The following is a 10,824-nucleotide window of genomic DNA, read 5'->3' as shown; positions in this document are numbered from 1 at the left end:
ATGTTTATCACATGTGTCATTGAGTGATCTCCTTCCTATTCTATTTGATTTGGTTTCCATGTATACAAGATTGAATCGGTAGAGGATTCCGTAGGATATTTTATTTCATTGTTTATGGATTTGTTTCCTATTGGTTGCTCAAGCATGAGCTCTCTTTGTAATCTCTCAATTGATTTAATATATAAAATTAGTGACTCTCCACAAGAGAGACACCGCAGAATTATAGATAGACCTCGATTCGTCTACAGTGAAAATCTTCATGACTCGCTTTCAGTATTTGAGAGAGAGTGGTAATCTCCTGAGGCTGCTGATGAGTGGTGAAGAGCTGGAGAGAGAGAGTGAGAGACATCAGTATGAGATGGAGAGATAGAATGTGTAACGAAGAACGTTAAAGCACAGAGCAGGGAGCCCTTTAGTTATGATGTCACTTATGTCAGCTATCTGATCCTGACCAGGAAGAAACTGGATACACAGCTTATTTGTGGCAACCAGCTCCCGAACAAAGTGAAAATCTATCTCGATGAAATAACGGATTGGCGGCAAGGTAGGTAGCCCCTATGTTGTCACAATAGAGCATAGGGGACGAATTGGAGATGCCAAGGTCAAGTAAAAGTTGACAAAGCCAGAGAAGTTCAGCGGCGGCATTGGCAACTCCATTATACTCGGATTCAGTGGATGATCGGGCAACCGTGGGTTTTCTTAGAGCTCCAAGAAATGAGATTGGGCCCAAGATAAACACAAAATCCACTAGTGGAGTGGCGATCATCGGGCTAGCCAGCCCAGTCAGCATTAGTGTAGGCACTAAGCTGAAGAAACTGGGAGGTACGAAGAAAGATGCCATACTAAATAGTAGCCTTTAACTAACGAAGAATCCGTTTCACCGCGGCCTAGTGATCACCCGTGGGGGAGTGCATAAACTGACACACCTTGTTGAATGAGAAGGCAATGTCAGGTCTGGTCAAGGTGAGGTATTGCAAGGCATCGACAATGCTGCAGTAAAGAGTGGGATCATGAAACGAATCCCCTCGAGCATGAGAAAGAGTAGTAGTAGAACTGGGAGTTGGCATAGGCTTAGCGGCTTCCATTTTTGCCTTGCGAGGAAGATCAAGAGTATACTTGGTCTTTGAGAGAGATAAGCTATCGGCTGTTCGAACTGCCTCAATACCAAGAAAATAATAGAGAGAGCCGAGGTCTTTAATTGCAAATTCCGTACCAAGAGAGGTAATAAGTTGTTGGACCGCAGTAGGCCTGGACCCAGTGACGATGATATCATCGACGTAAACCAAAATGTAGAGGAGAGGGGTCCCTGAATGAACAAATAGAGCTGTATCGGGCATGGACGATTGGAACCCAAAGATTGCAAGAAACTGCCAAGTCAATGAGCCCAGGCACGTGGAGCCTGCTTGAGACCATATAGGGCACGACGAAAATGACAAACATGGTGTGGAATAGTCGGATCAATGAACCTCTGGGGACTGGGGTTGAGCCATGTAAACATTCTCGTGGAGCATCCCATGGAGGAAGGCATTTTGAACGTCAAGTTGACGCAGTACCCAACCACGAGAGATAGCAATAGAGAGTACTATACAGATGGTAGTAGGTTTGACAACAAGACTGAAGGTGTCAAAATAATCCATGCCTTCCTATTGATGAAAACCTTTGGCTACGAGACGGGCTTTGTAGTGGGCAATAGTTCCATCAGAGTTACGTTTGATGCGGTAGACCCATTTGTTGCCAACAAGGTTGAGTGTCGGGTCAGGGGGTACTAGTTTCCAGGTTCCTTTATGCAGATTTGTCATAAAGTGGTGTTGTGCATAGAAGTCAACCATTGCTGATATGGAAGGCCACGGCGACGACCGCGACCACTGCGATAGTAGTTATTGCGCTGGCCAGAAGGAGATTGAGTGGCAGAATCCTGGTTGGGTTGCACTGGTAGGGAAGAACGAGGAGCAGTTGCGGCGTTGCCTTCAACAATGGGAAGATCAAGAAGTGGAGAACGTTGCGCTTTGAGGATTTCTTGATTCATCAGAAGGCCCAGCTAAGGATCATTTGATCCTAGCGACGCCATTGATGATAGGTAGGAACGCAGGATTAATGGAGGATGAAGAGGGGCGTGGGCCTCGATTCGAGTGAGGGATGATCCTGTGCAATTTGTGCGGTGGATCTGGAATGGTTCGGTTCCCACAAAAATTGGTTTTTTTTCTTGGCAGGTGTTGGTGGGAAGTATTGCAACGGATGACTCAGTAATGCGATTGGGGGTACCCATGGCATCGAAATGTGTATGCTGTCAGTATCCCAGGCAGGAAACGGTTGATCATGTGCTGGTGTGTGGCACCGTTGCTACGAAGGTGTGGAGGTATTTTTCTAGGCTCTTAGATGTTCAGTTGATTCCAACTCAGGGAGCAAGGGCGAGATCTATTTTTGGCATTCTTGCGGTTCCTTTACTAGGGTGGTGGGATTTGTTATAGGGGTGATGCCGTCCTTTATTATTTGGGAATTATGGAAGGAACGAAATAATAGAAGGCATGGGAATGGGGGGGCGGTCTTCTAATATGATCATTGCAAGGATTTGTAAATGGATGCAGGAAATTCAGTTGCCCAGTTTCCCTACAAGGGACACCAATGTTAGAGAGGACCTAGCAGTTCAAGTCCTTAGAGTTCGGGTTCCCAGACCGAAGCTCAGGGTTCCTCGTCTGGTGTACTGGTGTCCTCCTATCTGAGAGGTGAAATTGAATGTGGATGGAGCCAGTAAAGGCAACCCAGGACCGGGTAGCGGAGGGGGTATTATTCGCAATCATGAGGGACGTATGGTGGTAGCATTCTCAAATTTTTATGGCAATTGTACCAACATTGAAGTGGAAATGAGGGCGATGTTAGATGGTCTGTGCCATTGTGAAAGATTGGGAATGGTGGGTTGCCAGGTGTGCTCAGATTCATTGACTGTAGTGCAGTTCATCAAGGCGAAAAGATGCAATATATGGAAATGCTGGTACTGGTTTGAGGAGGTGATCCGACTAGTTGAGACTCTTCAAGCCCAAATCATTTTCTCTTTCAGGGACAGTAACCGAGTAGCTGATGGCTTGGCTAACATGGATTGCATTGCAAAAACCCAGGGTGTTTTTGCAACGTAGGAGGAGTTACCCCCTAATCTGATTGGTTTTATTAGAGAAGACGAAGCAGGTTTGCCTGTGTTTCGATTCTAGTGAATTTGTAAGGGAGGGTAGGGTACGGTTAATCCGCGAGTTTTTTTCTAAGTTTCTTGTAACCTTGGGTTTGGGGTAAGGCGAGTTATGTCCCCCCATTGTAATCGATTTTGAAATTCTAATAAAATTCACAAGGGCCAGCCCGGGTCCCAGATAATATTCGGGGTAAAAAAATAATTAATTAAAAAAAAAAAATGGAGGATGAAGAGGGGTCGGTGCAAGAAAAAAGAGTTGGTGGTGAGCAGGGTATGACATCAGTATGAGATTGAGAGATAGAATGTGTAACGTCCTTAATAGTTGAAAAATAAAACATGAAAATAAAAGTACAGGATTGGAATATACAAAAAAAAATAAAAAATTGATAAAAACCTCTCCATCCTCAAAAAGAAAGTTCTTAGACCTAAATAAATTATGCTTCAATGAGTTAGCTTGTAATGCATTTTTTCTTTTTTTTCATCCACAGCAAATTGGATTTGCCTTTGAAGTCCAACGAGCTATCAAGATTTGGCTTGGGAGGGGGTGGGAGGTTTTTTTTGGGTAGAAATTAATAAAAGAGATCACTAAACAAGAACAAAAATTATAGTGGTTCAAAAACTTCCATCAACAAATAAAGGGAACATCCCCTACCAAGAAAAAATTTATGTCCATATGAAAAGCATAGCAAAAAATCCAAATGAGCATGCAAATAAATTTTTCCATGGAATACAATTACAATTGAAAGACATTGATACACAAATTCCATGGGTAAGAGAGGCATTTGAGAAGACAGTTGATTGTTAACTTTATGTATAAGCATTGGACAGTGCTTGCCTGAAAAATTACCTTTTAAAGTGGGTAATATTCTACCAGAGATTACCAGAGTTTCATTTCTTGATGCATAAGTTGGGAAAATAGAGATTGGAAATGGACTTCTTGGTACTCATCCTGATTCCCCTTTGTTCTTCTTCTGGTCCGTTAGTGGCATTGGTCCAAACGAAGAGATGTAGTAGGGGAGTCAGGTAGATGAAGCAAGCCTTACAAACAAATTACCCAATACGGACTTGAGAGCGAGTGGATTTGTATGGCTATTAGAATAATTAACCAGTGGTAATAAAAATATTTAGAAGCGTTCACCACCCGCCTTGAATCAATGAATGAATCTTTTTGTTGAATTGATTCAAGCGCTCAAAGGTAGGCTCCAAAAGTCACAAGAACATACCGAGAAAGTCGAAAAGTCACAGGCTCTTGTTCATCTTACCAATCCACAAGAAAGAAGGCAATGAGCAGTGAGTGCCCCAGGTAGAGCAGCTTTATTGATAGGGGTAGTAAGGTACGAGAAGTGGTGGTATCGGGTTGAGCAACCAAAGCTGTCAGCCGAGCAATGGTCCCGAGTAGTGAGATGCATGAGCTGGCCAGGCTGGGAAGAAAAGAAAAATAAATAAAAGAAAAAGAAGAAAGAACATGAAGAAGAAGACAGAGTTGGGTTGGGTTGGATCGGACTGAGCTAGGTTCAATCCGAGGCCTCAACCCTAACCCGACCCAGCCTTGACTGAGGACTGGAAATTCTCAATCCTAACCTGTCCTTAGGGTTAGGGTATCTCAATCCAGGCTATGTTCAGGCTCAGGGTGGGCTCGAGCCATCAAGGCTAAACTTACACCCCTAGCTAGGATGATTAGTGTTTGACAGTGAAATAGAGTATTATTTCATTCGATCCAAGAAAAAGAGATGCATTGACTTTTGTTGACTTTTGGTTCATCATTTTGTGATTTGCTTTTAAAAACTTGTGCCCAAAAAAAAAATTTGTATGGTAAAAGAAGGCTGTTCTTGCATTCTTGGTCGATGATGGAATTTCCTCCACCTAAAATATTACCACCATTAATAGTACGTGTTTTGAGACGACAATTCAAAACAGCCATGAACAACTACCTTTTAGAGTGGATAGTATTCTACCATCTCTAATATCTATATAGAGGTCTTCAATGGATCGTTCTCCTCTCAGGTTCTCTGCCCAGTCAGGTGCGTAGGTTCCTCTCATAACAGGGGCGGAATGACGACCTCACCCTTTGCCCAAACACATTGCTCGGGTGGGGTGAGGTCGTCATTTCCGCCCTCTTATGAGAGGAACCTACGCATCTGACCGGGCAGGGAACCTGAGAGAAGAAAAATTCTAATTTAAAAACTTGGTTTATGAATTATGATCAAATGTTCTTGTAAGAAGTTAAAAGTTTTTTTCAATGGTTAAAAAAGATGGTACAAGTCCAGGAATCGAGTGATCGAGACCCAATTGGACTATGGGAGTGGTGTAAGTCTAGGGGGTCGAGTGATCTACTCCTACCCCAACCTTCTTGACTATAGTAGTAGTTGTAGGTACTTATCAATGAGTGGGCATAGTACCCCTTGCCTAGTCCCTCTGGCTCCAATGTGGGCCTTGCAGCAAAAAACCAAGGATAGATTTATAATTAGCATTGTCCATGGTCTTGCAGGTCGGGCTAGGTCTAGTAATTTAAGTGGTTCTTTTGTGGACAACACTGTAGATATAATTTTTTGCAAGTCGGGCTAGGTCTAGTAAGTTAATAAATTTGTTTTCCCATAAAATATATATGGGAAGTAGTTTTCTCGCCAGGAGTGTTGGTGTCTCTCTCCTCCTCAAAACAAGGGGGCAAAGGTGTCTTTTCATATGGAGAGGAGAGAGATGGAATCATAAGAGTGCTAGTGTAGGCCACAGTCTCGGATAGAGTTTTTTTTTTCCTCAATATATATATAAAAAAAGCCAAATGTTCTTTGTGCCAAGGGCGTAGAATGTGCCTAGACTCATTGGGGGTAGGCAAAATGACCACCCCACCCCCCTAAATGACCGAAATGACCGTCCCGTGTGTGTGGATGCAGCCTATGCTCCCAGGCAGGGAACAATCACCCATAAAATAAAATAAAAAACAACAAACACAAAGCCTTCATATCCCATCACTAATAAATTAAGGAATTTTTATAATTATCACCCCCAAAATTTTCATATGTACTATTAGCTCCCCAAAAAATTTTCAAACAACTGCTTCCTTCCCCTGTTACATACTAATGACAAAGTGACTCCCACCATTACAGACCCGTAACGGAAAGGGTTAGTAGTGATACTATGCTATTGTCACAAAATATGTAGGATCAAAATGCCCTTCGTCCAAAGTGAAATATATAATCTTCAAAGGGTTATACCCTTCCTCTTCACTTCTCCAGTTGCAATAAATCGGAGGAACAAGAACATCTCGGCTTCCTTCTCCGGCGAACACCTCTTCATCACTTCCTCTTCACTTTCAAATATAAAATACCCAAATCGCCCTTTCACCCTTTCCCTTTTCTCCTACTCTTTCCTTGCTTCTTTTCCGTGTCGCATACCCTGAAACCTCCCCTGTTCTTGCACAAGTTCTGGGTGTAGTAAGATAGTCATCGATCTCTCATAGATCTGCTCCTATTAGCCTCAAAAGTTGGGGCTTTAATACTTGTGCTAGGGCGACATTACCTGTATAATACCCATTCCCAAATCTTGCTGTAATAGTGAGTTGCAAAGCTAATTTCATATCTGATTTACCCTCCTCCACCAGTGGTAGTTTCAGACATCAAATACATCTCTCCTGCTTCATATTTGGACTGATACTGATGTACATCCAAGAGAGATCTTCAATATCGACTTACCCCTAAAAATTTGGAGCCAACAGAGAACCCATGAAGGTGTAATCTCTTTCGAACTGCAGCTGTTTACGCTTTTCTGGGTTAGTCGTAAGGTTGAAGACAACCATACGGTTGTGCTTCTATTTCCTTTTTTTATTTGCTTTCCAGGATTGCCCCTCTCTATTTCTATGGACATCTGAAAGTGCAGATCAGAGGAAGAACAGACATGCATTCTTGTACAAGGACTCGATCAGAGCTCTCAAATCACCAAAATCAAAAATACTAATTGCTAAAGATCTAAAAGCATCAATCTTCATCATCATCCTTTAGCATTCCTTTAAAATTTTTTAAATGTTACACATGGTTTCAACTTTCAGATGGGCTAAGCAATTTTTAATTAATTTTTTCTTATTGAATTGTATACATTTTTTTTTTGCTCAATGACTTTCTGGTATCACCTCGGAAGAGGGGTTTTACTTCCAATCCCCCCTTTTGGGTTCGGTTCATGATGAAGGTATAATTGAATCCAAAGTTTTAATGAGAATCAAATTTTCTCCATATGTACCAAGCTCTGACAGTTGAAGGATGAGAGAAGGAGCAGAGAAGAAGAAGAAGAAGCATAGAAGAAGTTACCTGCACAGATGGTTGCCGCCGGAGCAAGAGGTGTTTGCCGGAGATGGAAGTCATCACGGAGCAAAGAGGGGTTCACCGGAAAAGAAAGCCGACGATGTTCTTGTTCCTCCGATTTGCTACAACTGGTGCAGTGAAGAAGAAGTGAAGAGGAAGGGTATAACCCTTTGCAAATTATATATTTCTAAAGATGGAAGCCACTCTTTAAATTCCCAAACCAACAGTCTTCATAATCCATCAGTAATAAATTATGCATTAGAAAAAGAAATAAATGTAGTGACGACATAGGATCTGAAATTCAAGAGGAAACCTCGAATGGGATGGCTTTTTTGCTTTACATCAGAAATGGACTTGCAGTATATTCTACAGAGACCGATATACAGGTCATAGAAAGAATGCCGGCAAGTTGGGTATTGTGGGCAGAGAAAGCAGGGCATTCCAGACCAACACCCCCCGCCCCCTCCCTTGCCCAATTGTCCTGAGCTTCCTTGCTTGAGGGCACCAAAAAACGTATCTGTCTAAACCTTCAAATGGAGGGTTGTAAGTTGTTGCAGTACGGATAGAGAGGGAATGACTTCCCTTCTCTGGGGCCAGCCATGGAGATGATTAATGGCTCAAGACTTTCCAGAGAGCGTACAAGTTCCATTATAGAGCTGCAGAACTCAACCAATTGATACATCAGATAATTGATCTTGAGAAGGACAAGGTTATTAATACAACTTTCAAAGTCATTTTTACCCTACAGAAGGAGGAACAATGAACAGGAAACCCAAGAAAGACAAAAAAAAAAAAAAAGCCATTGTTATTAAACAGATTGAGAAACTACTCAAATTAACAACTAAACCAAGGCCTGATTTGGTATGATTTTTATTCCACTTCCATGGAATGATTGTTATTTCGTCAATTGTTTGGTTTGATTTTTGCACTATATTTCAGTGAAATAGAAATCAAATGGAATAGAAATTCTGAAATACTTATCAAAGCAACTCTGATCCATGGTTCCAGAAAACCAACTATTTGATGAGAGGACAGAGGTAAAAGGAGCACCAAGTAGTTTTCCAAGTCCAATCACCAAGTCACTTGCAGTCTCACAGTCACACCTTTCAGGTGCACAAACTCGGTCAGAGAAGTACTCTTGTAAGCCACACTCTGTAAGTTCTTCCATAAACCCTAGCAAGCAAATTGGGGAACTAGCCAAAATATGCTCATGTCTTCAGAATCATTACCTAATCTTCAAATTTTAACTCTCCATGTGATGAGACAGCAAATTATTGTTAAAATTAATCCGGTACCAATTCAAATTAGTGCAACACAACTGGCAAATCTTCCTTTCCTTAACTTAACCTCACTGAGAGCAGCATATATACATTCGAGATTGCCGACTTGGACAGTAACTGAATCACAGTAAGAGAAATAATACCAAAGTCCAGATTGGTTGGGCTTTTTTAAGTTGGAGGCTTGCTTGATAAAGAAGGTGCTCCCCATAGCTTTTACTAGACCATACAGCAACATGGATGGCCAGAGAGGAGTCGTTGATATTATTACTTTTGCTTCCTCCACTGATGAAGGTTCTGTTAAGAAGACAATGCCCACAATGACGATTTGCAGAAGAAAACAAGAAATAGAGAAAGCACACAACATATAACGCCAGAGATTTACGTGGTTCACCCCCAAGATGGGAAGCTACGTCCACGGCCGAACAGATTTCACTATCTTTTGGAAATGTTACAAAACCACTCATACAGTCCTCTCAAAGATAAGAACATTATATAGAGAAGCCCTAACCCGAGGAAGTACAAAAATACCCCTGGACCCATAAATTGCCAAACCGGACAAGGTCGGACCAAAACATAACGTATATCCCAAAATATACTGTTTCAAAGATCTCGGCGAGCCCAACACAACTCCCTGTGTCTGGCGGGGATGTACGTCATTTTTCGGCAATCCGAGATCATTTCAAGCCAAAATGGCCCTCCAAAGATCTCAACGACACATCTAGATCGAAAAACAGGCTTCACCAATAACAATCTCCCACTTGAAGACTAATACAACACTCGAAAGAAAGCAGAACCCTTAACACCTATTACTCGAGCAACACCACCAATCATCATCCATGAAGATCGATCAAAGTTGAGCAAAGTCCAAACTTTTTCCTGTCAACACTCTTTGTAAACATATCAGCAGGATTCTTACTACCATCTATCTTGTCAAGCTTCTGTTGCCCATCCTCCAAAACAAACCGAATGAAGTGATACATCAACTGAATGTGCTTTGTCCTTGAATGAAAGGCTGAGTTCTTTACGAGATGAATAGCACTCTGACTATCACTCTATAATATGTTATTCTCTTACGCTCTTCCCAACTCCTCCATGAACCTCTAAAGCCAAATCATCTCTTTACTAGCTTCAGTTACAACAACATACTCTGCCTCTGTGGTTGAAAGAGAAACCACCTTCTGTAGCTTTGAAATTCAGCTAACTAATGTTCCTCCTATTGTGAAAACATATCCAATGGTACTTCTTCCACCATCTCTGTCTCCTGAATGATCTGAGTCAACAAAATCTTACACATCAATGTTACGACCACCAAAGCATAAACAGTAGTTGGATGTACCTCTCAGATACCTAAGTATCCATTGAACTGCTTTCCAATGCTCCTTTCCTGGAAAACTTGTAAAAACCTACTAACAACTCCCACTGCATGGGCAATGTCCGGTCTTGTGCTCACCATCGCATACATCAAACTCCTAACTGCTAACGAATTTGGCACTTTTGCCATGAACTCTTTCTTCTCCTCTGTAGAAGGACACAAATCCTTTGAAAGCTTGAAATGAACTGCCAATGGAGTGGTCACCGACTTTACCTTGTCCATGTTGAATTTCTTCAACACCTTCTCCACATATCCTTCTTGGGCTAGCTAAAATTTCTTTTGTTTTCTGTCTCTCCTTATTTGCATGCCAATGATCTATTTTGCTTCACCCAAATCCTTCATGTCAAAGACTTTGGACAGATTTTTCTTGAGATCACTTATTCTTTGCATATTAGATCCTGCAATCAATATACCATTTACGTACAATGCAAGAATAATGCAATCTCCATTTTCAAACTTTTGAAAATAAACATAATGGTTAGATTGACATCTTGCAAATTCCATGTCCTACATAAACTTGTCAAATTTTAAGTATCATTGCCTTGGAGTTTGCTTAAGACCATACAAGCTCCTGTTCAGTTTACAAACCAACTTCTCCTTGTCCTTCACTTCAAATCCTTCCGGTTGATGCATATAGATTTTTTCATCCAATTCTCCATGGAGAAATGTAGTTTTAATAGTTAATTGTTCAAGATGTAAATC

At 41.5% G+C, this 10,824-nt stretch overlaps 1 protein-coding gene across 1 annotated transcript; it reads right to left on the bottom strand.

Moving 5' to 3' along the window:
• Window positions 1–348: 348 nt before the first annotated feature.
• LOC122659458 (uncharacterized mitochondrial protein AtMg00810-like) lies at window positions 349–1,337 on the bottom strand. The gene is made up of 2 exons (XM_043854566.1): window positions 927–1,337; window positions 349–447 (listed from the first exon to the last, which is right to left on the bottom strand). Exons 1-2 carry the CDS (start codon window positions 1,335–1,337, stop codon window positions 349–351), a joined length of 510 nt encoding a protein of 169 aa, XP_043710501.1.
• Between the last annotated feature and the right edge of the window lie 9,487 nt (window positions 1,338–10,824).

This window comes from Telopea speciosissima, chromosome 4 (genome assembly GCF_018873765.1).
Source record: "Telopea speciosissima isolate NSW1024214 ecotype Mountain lineage chromosome 4, Tspe_v1, whole genome shotgun sequence".
NCBI classification, from domain to species: domain Eukaryota; kingdom Viridiplantae; phylum Streptophyta; class Magnoliopsida; order Proteales; family Proteaceae; genus Telopea; species Telopea speciosissima.
The sequence above is the reverse complement of the archived record's forward strand: the minus strand, read 5'-3'. Positions and strand labels throughout refer to the sequence as shown.